The sequence below is a fragment of the Sebastes umbrosus genome, chromosome 13 (genome assembly GCF_015220745.1).
Source record: "Sebastes umbrosus isolate fSebUmb1 chromosome 13, fSebUmb1.pri, whole genome shotgun sequence".
Taxonomy (NCBI): domain Eukaryota; kingdom Metazoa; phylum Chordata; class Actinopteri; order Perciformes; family Sebastidae; genus Sebastes; species Sebastes umbrosus.
The window spans coordinates 18243296-18258897 of NC_051281.1; the positions used below are offsets into that span (position 1 = coordinate 18243296).

At 43.0% G+C, this 15602-nt stretch overlaps 1 protein-coding gene across 1 annotated transcript in view; it reads left to right on the top strand.

The window, feature by feature from the left end:
• The first annotated feature begins 443 nt into the window (after positions 1 to 443).
• igsf3 (immunoglobulin superfamily, member 3) overlaps positions 444 to 15602 on the top strand; it is a 78644-nt gene continuing 63485 nt past the window's right edge. Inside the window, exon 1 of the mRNA XM_037789826.1 lies at positions 444 to 1516. Coding sequence (XP_037645754.1) covers positions 1474 to 1516 — 43 coding nt within the window. The 5' untranslated portion in view covers positions 444 to 1473. The remainder of the gene's footprint in view (positions 1517 to 15602) is intronic.

A 15602-nucleotide genomic window follows, 5' to 3' on the forward strand; every position in this document is an offset into this window, starting at 1 on the left:
ATTTTTCCTCCGGTCTGTGAAATCTTGCAGATGCCATTATAGGAGCACCGGAGGACACATGATTCTTTTTTTTCAGATTACCTGTCTCATGCACTATACTGTCAGAATATAGTGACCATTTTATAAAAATAACTTTTTTTTAATCTCCATTTATACACCCACTGCAGCTTTAATCCCTATCATCATGCATTCTAATAAGCAGTATGAGTGAGATTTTTTTTTGTGCTTTAATGATTCTCAAAAGGTGGTTCAACTTTACCCTGCCAAATAAAAAAGCTGAGAAAATTGGTAGCTTTAGAGAGCTTCAATTACCCTCCACTTGACTTAACCTATTCAAACCACCATCAACGTCCTGCCTGGCTGGCCTAGAATTTAAATCCACAAAATGCAAATCGTGCCCTCTCTCTCTCACCACAGTGGACGGTGTCCCACGCAGCCTGGGCGTGGTCTCTGATAGGAGGAGGGTGGATGCAGACAGACAGGCAGCATGCTGTTAAGTTTCCAAACTGCCAAGCAAACAAAAGTGATTTGCCAAAGCAGGAAGCAGGGAAATAACCTTGGGAGAAGAAAAAAAAAAACGCAGTGGACTGTTTCTGTCTGTCTGGGACCAGATCACAGCATTTTTTCTCAGATTATAATTAAAGCTGTTTGAACTCATGCGTAAAGCAGCTTTTTTTTTTTTTATTATAGGCTTTTTTTTTTGCGCATTGATTGGACACACTTGCTCTCAGGTGCGCAGTCCAAGTGGAGCACGCGGTGTTTTGGAGTTTCTTCTTCATTGATTAATCTGATTTATTGTGTCAGAGCACAAAGCCTTGTCGGCTCCATCTAGAGCGCCCGCCCATTGGGGCTTTCTCTGCGGAGCGATAGTGGAGAGATTGATTATAGTCTCCGGGATTTGCCGGTAGAGGAGGAAAGGAAAGGAAAGGAGAGAGAAAGCCTGCTTCTGCTGCTTTGGACTGCGATTCCCCCCATCAGTGAAGACAATTATAGCAAAAGGACATCTCGACTCCGGCAGCACCCTCGGATCTCCCTTGTATACACTGACTGTCTGTGTGATCGGGTTTGTCCAAAATACGCGCAAGGACTTTTTTTTTTTGGTGTCTTTCACCAAAGGATCGCCTCCGCAGTCTCTGGATGCGTAGTAAACGAGGTGTGGGTTGGGTCGCCTAGGCGCCTGGCTGATACATAGACGCACACGTCGTCAGCGATAGAAAAGCGAGATAGGTGAGAGAAAAGGAAAAGCAGCGACACCCGAGGCTTTATTATAATCAGGAGGACACCGGAGAGGTGAGTCGGACAAAACCGGACTGTGGATTTGACTCTCAAGACAAGACAAGACGCGGATTTCGTAGATCTCCTTTCAGATTTCAAGCACCAAGCGGTTAACAAACCTGACCAGACATCCTCATCATCATCATCTGAAGGGGAATATTACAAGTGGATCTGCGAGGCAACACACACACACACACAATGGCAACCGGTGCGCTCCTTCTTCTTGCCTGTGCGCTACTTGGTAAGTCATCTATACTGTAATACTCTGTTTCAGATTAAAGAGGCACACCTGTGTGACACATGTTAGGCCTACTAGTCATCATGAGTCAGGTGGAAGTGTAGGCTACACATCGATAATCACTGCAATAATGACAGATGTGCCTGTGAACAGCTGTGTGTGTGTGTGCTGAACTAGGTTAATGTGATATTTGCACTTCTAGTCACAGATTAACCCTGTGCAGTCTGACCTCCTGTGTTCATGAGCTGATGGATAGACAACCTGCTATTATAATGTGTAACCTACACATAGCCTACAGTGTATATTATACACAGACATCATAGACACACCTGGATCCCACATCCCCCCCAGGCTATGAAGTCATCCAGTGGGTGTGAAGACACTCAGTGCCGGCTTTGTTGTACAGTCAGCCAACCTTCGGGTGTGTGTTTAGTTCTCACACACATTTCGTAACTTACCTGCAATTTTATTGGATTTCACACACAAATGCGAGTTCAAGCATGTACAGTACAGCCGATGACACCCGCTGACACACACAGACACTCATACAGGCCTGGTTGCTGACACACACTCAGTGCATCCTGCCTGCGAACTGTCCCAAACAAACACCAGATGGCTTTTCTGTTCCTGGATTGGGGAGGCCTGTCAGCGCTGCCGGGGGGACAGAGGAGAGGAGGGGTGGAAGTCAGCCCGCTGGAGGCCCCCACTTCTTGGCCAAGAGGATTACCAGCCTTGCACCCTCATCAGAAGTCACTTTCACTGGGATTTGGTGGAGGCTGCAAATGACTTTTCCCAATGAAAACGTGAAATGGATTGTCCCGTGTACAGTAGCCTTGAGAGAAGACTGCACACCGTCACAATACAGATCTGATCTAACAGTGTAGGCTGGGTAACGGAGGGTTTTCATATTACATAACCATGAATCATATGGTTAAACGGGAAGGAGTTTGAGGTGATGGTGAAGGATTCAGGTGTTGTTTTATGTGGATCGCTGGCACGAATCACAAGAGGGACTACTGTCTCTTGCTGTTACATGGTGCCAGCATTATTGGTGACATTAGGCTGGCAGTTCTCCTATGATATCCCACAGAGCTGAAACATTAGTTGATTGACAGAAAATACATTGGCATTTTGTCATTTTGGAAGGGAAACAGCAAAATGTTCTGGCTCTAGCTTCTCAAATCAAGTCTTCTATGATAATACACTGACTATCTTTGGGGGCTGAACTGTTGGTCAGACAAAACAAGGCATTTGAAGACATCACATTGGGCTCGGGGACCTTGCGATGGGTGTAACGCATACGGCAACACACACCCATGTGCCATCTTAAAGAGGACATATTGTTTTTTTGTGCTTTTCCCCTTTCCTTTAGTGTGTTCCGTTTTTTTTTTGTGCATTTAAAAGGTCTGCAAAGTTACAAAGTCAACGCTCAAGGGAGTTAGTCTCCCACACAGAAACACTGCTCCTGAACGGCCTGAAACGCCTTGCTTGAAGTCCCGCCCTTTCTTCCGTAACTTGGTGATGTCACTAAGTAACGCATTTGCATAACAGCTAGTTTGGCAAGCCCTCAAGCAAAGCTAGTCAGAGCGGAGCTGGAGCGGAGTCTGAAGAGTTTGGTTCCGTTGATCGATCTGTGTTTCAGACAGGGTGAAACAACATGCTTGCAACACCAACCCGTTCTCACTCCGTACTCGTCAAATACTGCCGTTTGGTAAGTGCCCCTTGGCATCAGAAACCGATGCATGGAGGAACCCTTTAGCAACAGTATGTGACGAACCAGGCTTTCAAATAACTCCAATGTAAACCCACCCATGGCGTTATTTTACGGTCGGAGCTAGTGACGTAGTATTAACAGCGTGAGAGTCTGTTCCCGGCGGGCGGGAAAATGAACACGTCAAATGCGTCAAATGAACACAATACTTTCAACCAGGAGACCGGTTTTCGTGTCCTGAGTGAAACTAAAGGTAACGTTGACTTATTTTGTCACGTGACACGTGAATCACCGGCAGTCAGTGAAGTTAACGCCAACCACCGTTTGATAACCCCAACTAAGTGGTTGTGTTGCCTAAACCCAACTTCCTGTGAAAACGGAAGTTTATTTTGAAAGGACACTATGCATGTTGCGAGCGTACATTGACACGCCGTCCCTGGCACGTCCAAAAGTAACGCGAGAGGGGCACTGACCAAGCGGCTGTATTTGACGAGTTTGGGTTGAGAATGTTTGGCAACACTGCCGGTATGCAAAAAGTCAAGCATTTTTTGAGCATTAAAGCATGTAAACATGAAAAAATGAGCATAATGGGTCCTCTTTAACACACTAAAACCAGCAAATCACCCTTGCAAAAGGCTGATTTAGAAAACAGAGCAGTTACAGGTTTAAAGTATCTCACGGAAGGATACAACCGTGCTCCAGTAATGCAACATTAGTGCTAGCGATAAGTATATACAGTATGTATGGCAACATATTGCCATATCAATTATTTCTCCCTCTCCTACCATAGTGTGCATGTACAAGCATCTGTGTTAATTGAGATGTGCTTGTGTCTGTGTTCTCAGTGGTCTGATTTTGCCTCATCATGTGTCAGCTGGCACATTTTGTTGGCGCTTGCATTTGTTTGGAAAGAAAACTAAAGGGTGGATGACAGCTGTGTTAGACGGAGACCGTATCAGTCATTGTTAAACCCAGAGGTGCCACTTACACAATTCTGTGGAAGGCAAATCTTATATCAGGGTTATATCTGCTGCTGAGCTTGCAACCAGGTGTGAGTGGGGGCGTGCGCGTGCTTATTCATGGCACCGGGGTATATGATATGAAGCATATAAAAAAAGAGTTGCCTGAAGGAACGAATATTTATTAGCTTTACAAGCAGGATGTCTTCCTTCCCCCCCGCAGACAGTGAGAAAGATGTCATGCGCTTTGTGTGGTGTAACGCGGTGTGCATTTTTGGGGGTGTGTGTGTGTTTGCTTCTGTTTGTGTAAGCGTACGTTTGAAACTGGGGAACCAAACTAAAGTACCCGAGACGTCCCAGTTTATATAACTAAATTGAAATGTGATATGTTGCTAGGTTTGCTGGTTTAACTGTGAAATGCCTGAGTGGTTTTCCATTTACTGGGCTGACAGGAGAGCAACCCTCCAGTTGCCCAGGTTCAGATGAGCTGCCACTGGTTCCGTTTTGATAAGCTGGTCTCAGAGCAGCTTCGCGTCGCACAGAGGGAAATCTTTTAAAGCTTATGTCTGACAAGAGGCATATTCTGCCACCTGCAGTTCTTCACGCATGTGTCATGATGTGATGTTGTTTTTTATATATATATATATATATATATATATATATAGCTTGATTATCTCTGCCAACTCGGTGAAACAGGTGCTGTTTTTCACCCTGTTCACACGATATCTGAACTTGTTATGAATGCATTTGCACAAACCTTTGTCAGATGGTCGCTGGCAGGATATGTGATAAATAATTCATAAAGGGTTGGCTAAAAAGGGTGTGGCAGTGGGTGTGGCATCCTATACAAAAGGAACATAATATAACACATAATACACTGACAGCTGCATCTTCATGTCTGAACCCTGCTGTAGCATTTCAGTTTTTTCCTTACATCCATTGGATTCCATTTATTTCTATAGGGTGTGAAAATATATCGGCAGACTTTAAACATGCATCATGTCTTTATTCTTTTTTTTTTTTGTATATTATGAGGAAAGTCAGCGCAGACTTTTCAAATCAATCTATAGTTAAACTGCATTACCACAGAACAACGATAATGGAACTTAAGTGAAAATAGAATGAAAAACGCAGCAGACATGGTGTTGTGATGAAATGCACAACTCGATACAGAAACAGATGAAAACTAGTGGCTACCTGGACAGTTAGAAATATACATTCATAACGTTGTAACACTATGGGATAAGGTCAGCAGTAATGTAAAAGTATACATGCTTTTTATTCAAAAAAGCATCCTGTTTCTCCCTCATCCTCCCATTTCCTTTCTGTCTCCCTGTGTGCATCAGTAGATGTCTTCTTGTGTCCTTTCAGTCATACTTGTCTTTTAGTGAGATTTTTGATGCTATTTTTGATCAGCGGTTTCAAGTCAGAAGAGACGCTGAAACAATAGCCTGTTATCACGTCTCATTACAGTACTATTGATTGAAAAGAGGAAAGTTCTAAGTCGGCGTTGAAGTAACGCCATCAAACTCTGAGTATAAAGCCGGCCCTCTATAATTGGCCCAATCAAACAACATGAAGGTACTTAAAAACTCATTTCCATTTTAGGCATAACTATTGTGTTTTTTTTTTTTCCCCCTAAACTTTTGCGCAGCGGAAGAAGGGCAGCACTTATAGCCACTTAAGATTTGATTGTCCATGTGGTGCTGTGGCAATTGTCACAAACGCTTGAAAGTGGTTAGAGAGATTGAAGAATCTCATTTTCTATTTCAGACGTACTCATTAAAATGTGTGCATTTGTTAATGTGAGCAAAGTCTATAATTAACAGTGAAGGAAATCTGGGACATGGACGTGACAACTGTATGAACTCCACTTTGTTGCCGTCTAGTTTTGCAGTATTTAAAGAGGACCTATTATTATGCATAATTTCAGGCATATACTTGTATTTTGGCTTTCTACTAGAACATGTCCCAGTCTACTCTGATTGGTCAGCTGGCCCACTCTGTTGTGATTGGTCAACCGAACCGAACTGTTCAGACTCTGCTCTAACTAGCTTTGTTTGAGAGCATGCCAAACTAGCAGCTAGGCAAAATGTGTTACGTGGTGACATCACCAAGTTACGGAAGAAAGGGCGGGACTTCAAGCAAGGCGTTTCAAGCAGTTCAGGAGCAGTGTTTCTGTGTGGGAGACTAACTCCCTTTAGCATGGACTTTGTAACTTTGCAGACCTTCTACATGCACACAAATTCTATATAACACTAAAGGAAAGGGGAAAAAGCACAATTGGTTATCTTTTAAGATGCAAGTTTAAGGAAAAGTTGGGACGCTTCATCGTTTGCATGAAGATAAAGGTACAGCATTTCAACTACTTAAAGGCTTAAACAAAATAAGATACATGTCATAGTTATTTTCATGGACTTTTCGACTTTGTATGGTCATCATGGGAATGTTGAGGTCAACTCAGGCATTTTGAACGTTGCCAGGAATCAAAGTTTGCATCGCCACACCCTGACGCCCACCCCAGCCCCTCCTCTGTCCCAAATAAGAATGACAGCTGGAAAATGACAGGGATTTTAGCTCATGTGTGGTCGTCAAGCCATGCGTCTTCTGTGCATCTCGAGTCAGCTGTTACCACGCTGGGAATGCTTTCCATGTGGTTTGTAAGCCTCAGCTGACACAACACAGAAAGGATGCAGTCTAGACAGTGAGGCAAAATGCAATAACTCACTGTCTGAGTGTATATACAGTGCTATGTATATGCTATGGAAAAGTTTGCCGTGCGCGCATGTGATTGTCCCAAGTTTTGTCACTCATTATTTTTTGCCTGTTGTTGCCACCAGAAACAGAAGACCCACTTCTCCCTGTTAGGGGAAATACGGGCTCGTGCAGCTGTCTGATTTGCTCCCCTTGTTATTTTCTGTAGTCGTACGCACGCTTGTTTGCATCATAAGCGCTGGAATCCACATCTTTGTGTATACCCATGACAAGATGCCTTTTGTGCTATTGTCTTTTCGTATCATAACATTGTTGACTCAACTGACAGAGAACAAAACAGTAGAAAAAAGCAGAAACAAGACTTGTCAGCTTGGCTATCATCCACCGAACTGTGTGGTAGGTTTCAGTAAGTATTCATTAAAGGGACGGGTAATGAAAACGCAGGTCGTACGTAGGTCAGTGTCAGAACTGAGATGTCCCATTATAGTCATGGATCAGTAGAACTGGATGAGGGGTGTGTGATTGTGTGCTTGCGGGCTTTGTTGCATCAGGTGCACCCAAAGGCAAGTACTGGTTACTAGTGTCTACTGCCCACAAGGCAAGTAATTGCCTTGTCACACAGTCTGTTACAGAACCAACAACCACTGCAGTTTTACTACAACCCCACTGTCCTCTGTTATCAGGTTTCCTCCTCTCTCTGTCCTCTCAAAGGTGGAAAGTTAGTGAAGGAAGAAAAGCAACTCTTCCCTCCAATGGAGCTTTCAGAAGAGATCAAGGAAAATATGAGATTGAAATGACTTCATTGCCAGCAGAGCAATAAATCAAAAGTTGTTGAAGTTAGTTGTGAATAATCATAGCTAATCTTCTCACGCAGTGTCTTGTTTTTTTAATGATGATCCTCCCCCGTGACCCAGATCTGAGCTGTAGTGTCTCTCCAATCCACATGGGGAGACGAGTGACTGTGTGTGAAGTGAAGGAAAAGTTCTTGAGGGAGACTTCCTGCCTGCCACAGTGAATCAGGAAAGTGGCTGGAGCAGGAGGCTGCATCTGCTTTGTGTCTTGATTTTGACTGCAGCAGCAGCAGCAGCATCTCTGCTTTACCATCAGGACTGTCCCACATGTGCCTGCACGCTTGGTCACGCCTGAGATTGTGTCTCATGTTTTGCGATAACAACCCGACAACAACCCGCTAGCCATTCAGTTTGTAAACCGTTTAAGTGTTCTTTTGGGCTGATTTGCATGTATCTCTTCACTCAAACAGTACTCCAGCTGCCTCCTCCTCGTCCTCCTCCTCCTCCTCCTCCTCCTCCAGTGAATAGCCCCTGACCTCCCTCCCCCACTCTTTTCTAAACAATACTATGCCCAGCCCACCTCCTCTTCAAAGGGAACTAATTAGAATGTGCCCTCAAGGGTGATCCAAACCAGATATGTTCATCATCCTTACAGTGTCACAGGAAGAATCTGTGTTTTAACAGCCACATCTACCTTGGACTGGTTTTACGAGCATCTTCCTTTGCCCAGTTAAACGACCCAACCCAACCCTGCCCCCCTTCCCCTTGGGATTTGGTCTGCTCCTCCCCCGTCTTCTGCTGTGATGATGACTGTCCGGCGAGAGAACTCCACTTTCCTCCTCCTCCAACCAGCACCCACAGCGCTCTTGAGCTGCTGTCCTGCGGTGCAGCCACACTCCCCTGCTCCATGCTTGATCCTCCACCAGAGCAGATCCCACGCTGGTGGGATACACACACCAGGCGGCGTAACTATGGCGACCGCTCCCCCACCTGCACACCGCGCTGATCCATATTTAGTGGTGCACGCTCAGCTTGGTTTGCACGTCCAAAGGTGTGTGTGTGTGTGTGTGTGTGTGTGTGTGTGTGTGTGTGAATAAATGTCTACTTTTTTCTCCCTTACGCAATGATGAAGAGCACTTCACTCACTTTGCCATTATGTTCTAGTAATGCGTTTCTTTTTCCGCTTAACACCTAAGACCAAAGAGATGCATGTGTGTGTGTGTTTGTGTCTAATTGCTTATGCATAAATGCATGAATTTACAGGCGCATGTCTTTTGCCGCCTGAAAGGCAAAATGACTGACAATGGCAGAAAAAAAAGTCTGTTTGAAGTAGACTAATTAATAGTTAATTAGTTTCCTTTCCAATCTGCGGCTTAATGCGCAAACGTGGGAACTGATAGCAAGCTGCCAGTCATACAAAAAAACCAACCACTGTACATAAAGTAGATACAGCTGTCGGGCTTAATTGTGCACAAGCGCAAGATGGATAATGACCGAAGATAGCTGAGTGTTTTTATGTCCTCACATTCTTTTTTACAACAATTAACGCAAACATTTAGGCGACTCTGCTGTAACAGTCGACAGGATATTATGAGTTGAGCTTTTTTTTTTTTGCATAATCTGTGTGAAAGTTTAGTATGGGGTAGATTTGAGACCACAGTGCTTTGTCATGCAGACAGAGTGGGGGATGTGTGTGTGTGTGTGAGGTTGGTTAGGACGGGGGGATGGGGAGATGAGGTTAGTGGGGTAGCAGGTGTCCTTATAGAGTTAATGGGTTTGGAAGGGAGTAGATTGAGGCACTTAATGTACTGGATGTGTGTGTGTGTGTTTGTGCGTATGGGCTGATATGAATGAACCACTTTGACAATTTGCCTCTGTCCCCTCCTGTCTCAACCCCTTTGTCTCCCACACTGTTATCAACAGTAGACGGGATAATGGTCCTATTCTCTATGACAGAATGATTGGCACTTTTAATCGCTAACGGAAACACTTCCATGTGTCTCACATACCGCCACATCTTCTATTCATCACACACGCTGACAGTAACCATCTGTCACACTGTAAATGTTGACAATTTGCAAAATCACTAAAACTTTTATTTAATTATGTTTATCTTCCATGTTCATGACTCGATTAGGGCTGTGTACTGGCAAGAATCTTACGATACGTACCATGAAACAGGGGTTACAATTCAAAATATTGCGATATATTGCGATACTAATATATATATATATATATATTTGTATATATATATATATACATATTTTTTTATCTAATTTGAAGAAAACTGTGACAGTATAAAGAACTACCGCCATATGCATAAAATCTGAGTTAAAACAAAATAGGTGTGTAATCAGAACAGTGGGTTCTGCATTTGCATTTATCACAGTCACAGTTATATCAAACATCATAGCGCTATTTTTAGAGGGCACATACTGTACACTGAGAGGATGCATCTCTTTGCAAATTAAATAAAATATTGAATGAGTCAATCTTTGCATGTAAACTATTAGTAAAAAATCAAAACAGTTATTTTGAGAATTTACACAGTATCCCAAAACTAAGGCTGTCAATCGATTTAAAATATTTAATTGCATGATTGTCCATGATTTAATGTGATTAATCGCACATTTTTTTATCAGTTCAAAGTGTACCTTTTAAAAAGAAATTTGTCAAGTATTTAATACTCTTATCAACATGGGAGTGGGTAAATATGCTTGCCTAATGCAAATATATATATATATGTATATATATATATATTTATATTTATTATTGGAAATCAATTAACAAAACAATGACAAATATCTTCCAGAAACCCTCACAGGTACAGCTGTCAGTGTGTCAGTGTGCTGACTTGACTATGACTTGCCCCAAACTGCATGTTATTATCATAAAGTGGGCATGTCTGTAAAGGGGAGACTCATGGGTACCCACATAACCCATTTGCATTCACATACTGTAGGTTGAGGTCAGAGGTCAAGGGAAAATGGCCATGCCAGTTTTTCCTCGCCAAAATGTAGCGCAAGATTGGAGCGTTATTCAGCCTCCTTCACAACAAGCTACTATGACATGGTTTTCTAGTTTGATACAAACCAATCTTCACTCTAGCTTTAAAACTGAGCCTGCTACAACCTCCGAAAGATCGATCGCGATACTCCATATTTTCTGTATTTTCTCACACTCCTAGACTTCATATTCCCCAAATAGTGAGAAGCATTGACTGTAGGTTTGAGAATAGCTCCTTTTGTCAAGTGCCTTCAATTCAGTGATCTGTGTGGTGGAATTTAAAAGCAAGTTGACAGGGGCATTCATGAGGAAAATGATGGAAGGTAATTACTTCCTGTATATACTGTATTTTCTTTATGTGCAGCTGTTGATTGATGGCTCACATTGTAACTTCTGGGTTGAGCGAAATTTTTGTATTCAGTATAGTGAGCCTTATTTTTATTTATGAATAAGTGATGGCTTGTTTGTGTGTGTGTGTGTGTGACCTGCCTGAGCCTGCCATTTCTCAGCCTTATAGCTGTAGGCGTTATACAGTCCAATGAGTTGAACTCAAACACAATATTTTTTACTGTGTGGCCTTTTGGACAGAGGAAAAAAAGAGAGATATTGCTACCCGGCTGCAGCTTCTTGCCGTCTTTCTTGCTGCCTCTCTGAATTATTTATTCATAATAGTTAGTAAGGAACTGTCTTCACACACAATTTTTAGGCTTTAATTATATTTATATGTCAAGATCTTGCCGTATGCGACTATGGTAACTGAGTTATAGCTCCCTGTTGACTGGTGCTGCTCTGCTGCGAAGCTAAGTAGCAGAGTCATGTAATCATCCTCTAATGAAGTTCCAAAGTAATCGTGTTTACGTTCCCTCGCCTTCATGTGGAGGCACATGGCGATAAAGCAACATTTGATAAACAGTAGCTTTACCGGATGAGGAGTAATAGTCTGGCGTCACTTATGTGAATTTAGATTTAAATTGTCTGCTTTTAAAAAGGTTCAGTGGAATCACCGCGTGTTGATTTATCTGTTTCAAATGATCACTCGGGATGAAACAATGAAACTTGAATGCCGTTTTTCCATCGTGGTCAAACAGGAAGGCGAAGCAGCTGAGCGTGTAGGCGGGAGGATGAAGAGGCAGCTGTTCAACAGAGAAGGATGGATTATTATCTGCTCCTTGTTGTTGACACTATCGACAAGTACTGCCAGCACCGGAAATGGATGGGAGAAAATATGAATCAGCCCATATGGAGAAAAAAAAAAAATCCCATTTCTGCAAAGCAAGCATCGCCCCTACGCTTATACATTTATAGCGTAATGGCCACAGGCGCCTACAGTGTACAGTAACACAGACGTATGAATTAGTCTTAAACTCCCCCCCATGGCTTCTATCCTGGTCTCGCCAGCTGTTATGAGCAACAGCGCAGGTGGGGTCGTGACTGTTGTAGCCCAGGGGGCCCATAAATTAGGACTAGTTAGCATAGTGAGAGAGAGCAGAGGACAGCATGACCCAGGTGTGACACATAGCAGGAGTCCCAGTTAAGAGCTGTAGACATTGATCTGAATCATAAAAACGGAGACTTAAGACAAGTTGACACGGACTTGACTTTTTGCAACCAGAAGTGACACGAGGATGGAGCAACCGGACGCTGAATAACACATTTTCAGGCCACCAAAAAAGTTATAATTAACTTTCAGGAACTGAAAACACACTGTGAAAGGGTTAAAGTTGTAAGACAAAAACAGGGACAACTCCCAGACCAGACAACGCCGTGGTAGCGACCTGTCAATCACAAGGTAGCCACGCCCTAAAGCATCCCGTGCTTTATGGTCTATTTGACTCTAAATGGGACCTTAATTTACTAAATGAACATCATGCTGTAATGAAGAAGACTTGAAACTAGCGATTGAGACCATAAACTCATGTTTACAATGTTTACTGAGGTAATAAATCAAGTGAGAAGTAGGTTCATTTTCTCATAGACTTCTATACAATCAGACTTCTTTTTGCAACCAGAGGAGTCGCCCCCTGCTGGCTATTAGAAAGAATGCAAGTTTAAGGCACTTCCCGCATCGGCTTCACTTTTTAGGTTTTAGATCGCGGAGTTGCCCACTGCTTGAGATTTGAAAGCAACGTATTTAACATGAGACATACAGTAGTTAAACCATTGACTGTATGGTGATTATAAGGCTACAGCCGGTGAGCTTAGCTTGGCATAAATGACTGGAAATAGAGGAAAACTAGCCAGCCTGGTCTCCGTCCAAAGGTATAACCATTTCTTGGCCGCGAGTACTAACTTCCTGACGTCTTGTTGTCTTGTGAGGTTGCCAGGCAAACAGCGGAGACTTCAGAAAGTTACTGCTCGCAGCCAAGAAACAGTCCAGCGCACAACCCTCTGTTTAGATATATGGTGATTAATGAGCTCTAAAGGCGCTTGAAGGCGGAATTTGTTACCTTTCGACAGAGCCGAGCGAGCCGTCCCCCCCCCATTTATAATAAGCTAAGATAACCAGTTTCTGGCTGTAACTTCATACTTACCACACACACACACACACACAGAGTGGTATCAGTCTTTTCATCTAACTCTCAGCAAGAAAGTGAATTTCCCAAAATGTCAAAGTATGTAAAAAACACTTTTGTCCCAGTTGCGAAAGAGAGGCAGAGAGAAGAACTCATGCAAGACACCGCATTTGCATGCAAACTCTTTGCACTCCATCTACAGACAGTGGGAGTCTCAGAGGGAGCATAAATGTGCACATTCATGTACTTTACATGTGCTGTATTTGTCTGTTTGGCTCTCAATTTGGCCTCCGGCTATGTTTCCTGCTTTCCAAGGCTGTGAAAAGTGTGATGAAGAGTTCTTCTCAACACTGCTGGCTTACAAAAACTCCCTGAGTGATTTTTTTTCTCCCCTCCATGTAACTGTTATTATCTTGTAATCCCTTCATATACAGTACGCCACACTGACGTCACCTGGCTTTCTGTACTCGAGCCACACGAAGACAAAAATAGTGACATACAGTAGTACATCCACTTCATCTTCCCACTCTCCGACACTCTCTTGTTCTTGCTCTGATTAGAGCTGCGTTGATGTAATGGGCAGTTGTTGTAACTGTTTGTCAGCTGTTAGAGCGAGCCTGTCTAACTGGCCCTCTAATGGAAGTTAGAACGCCATGTCTCCCTTTTCTCGCTGCGTTTCTCCGTGTCAGACACTCACACACACACAACAGTGTCATACCAGCTGACAGGCTTCCGGCAAGCTACAATGTTTTCCCCTCGAACACTGAAAATCATTTAGCGTTCTCTTTGGCGCAGAAGAAACATGAAGTCTGTGTATAAAACACACCCCCAGTTAATAACTCAGCACTGGATGTGGGATTTCTTGGAAGCTGCGTGGCAAAAAAAAAAAGGGTCAGAGGTTATTAATGACAGCCCCTGCTTCACTGATTTCTACATTTCTGACGCAGATGATGATTATCACCGCGGGAAGGACAAGAAGAGGAAAAAAGAGCGAGAGAATGAGGCCTGAATCGTAATGTTTGATACCAGAGCCTAGAGCCCCATCAATCAGAGATCCAAGAATCTGTAGGGAAGGAAGCGTGGGGGATTCTCATCACTCCATTACATGGTTTACATTAGGATGACATGCCTATACCCCAGTGCCGTGTACAATGAGTGAGCAGCCAAATATTCACTTTCATGTGAGTTTCTACACCGCATCAGCATAGGCACAAATTCTCTCATGTCAAATTTAGATGAAGAAGAGGAGAGGAAATGAAAGAGAAAAGGCAATTATAATCTCGGGTGCAACATAACGAAACACATACAGGATTATTTTGTTGCATGATTTTCAGGCACGTCGCTCGTATTGTAGCATCCAGGTTCATATCCTCCTATAAATGTTTCCCTCGTATGAAAATGTTTCCTCTCTCTAAACGCTTTCATCTTCATCCCTCTAGTTTTCCCTCATCTTGGAATCTCTCTGTCTCCCTCACACTCGTGCTGCTCTCTCTGGTAATGATGTTAACAGGGTCAAATGCTTCCGGGAGCCTAGAGGGAGAGAAAATGCTGAGTGATTTTGGAGAATGGTTAACCAGGGCTGAGAAGTATGGAGAGGGGGAAATCCTCTCATGTTATTCATCTCTCTGCAGCGTTTAGTTCTCTCTGTCACACATGTATGTGCTAGACATAAGTCAGCTTGTATATTCACTTAGTTCTGTGCATTTTGTGTGGTGCTCGGCACCCTGGAGGCGGCTGTCGTTTTTCTCTTTAGCTTCCTCGCCGTTCCTCTTTTTCCTCTCCTCGCACTATGTGATCCTTTCCTTTGCTCGTCGCTACCTCGCTGTCTGAGGATTTTCACAAGTTTTCAGATCTGTGGGATGAGTCTGAACCTCCCTTGGGGAGGTAGGACATTGACTAGGTCCTCTCTTTTTTTTTCTTTTTTTACTTCTAGCGAGAAAGTTCATAAGTAATTCATATTTCACTGGCTGGAGTTGCTTCGGTTTCCCTGCTCCTCAACTTTCCCCCGAAAAGTTTTGTTAGAAAAGTTTGAGGACGAGGACTAGCAGTTCATACACACTATCAGGGGTAGGCAATACCACAAAAATTAGTTTAGATCTGAAATTAAGTAATGCCAGGGCCGTTATTTTATAGCTCCTAAAATCATGGTTTCAAATTTTAAATTAAAATTAAAAATATTTATCTTCATTAAATATTAATCACTCATTAAGCAATACTTAAAGACCAACCAGTGTGTACAAATTAGGGGGATCTATTGTCAGAAATGGAATATAATATGAATAATTATATTTTCTATAGTGTATAATCACATGCTAATAAGAATAATTGTTTTTTTATAGAAAACAATTTGGAGGTTGATTACCATGGCAACGGTCGAAGCTTCAAAGCATTCGG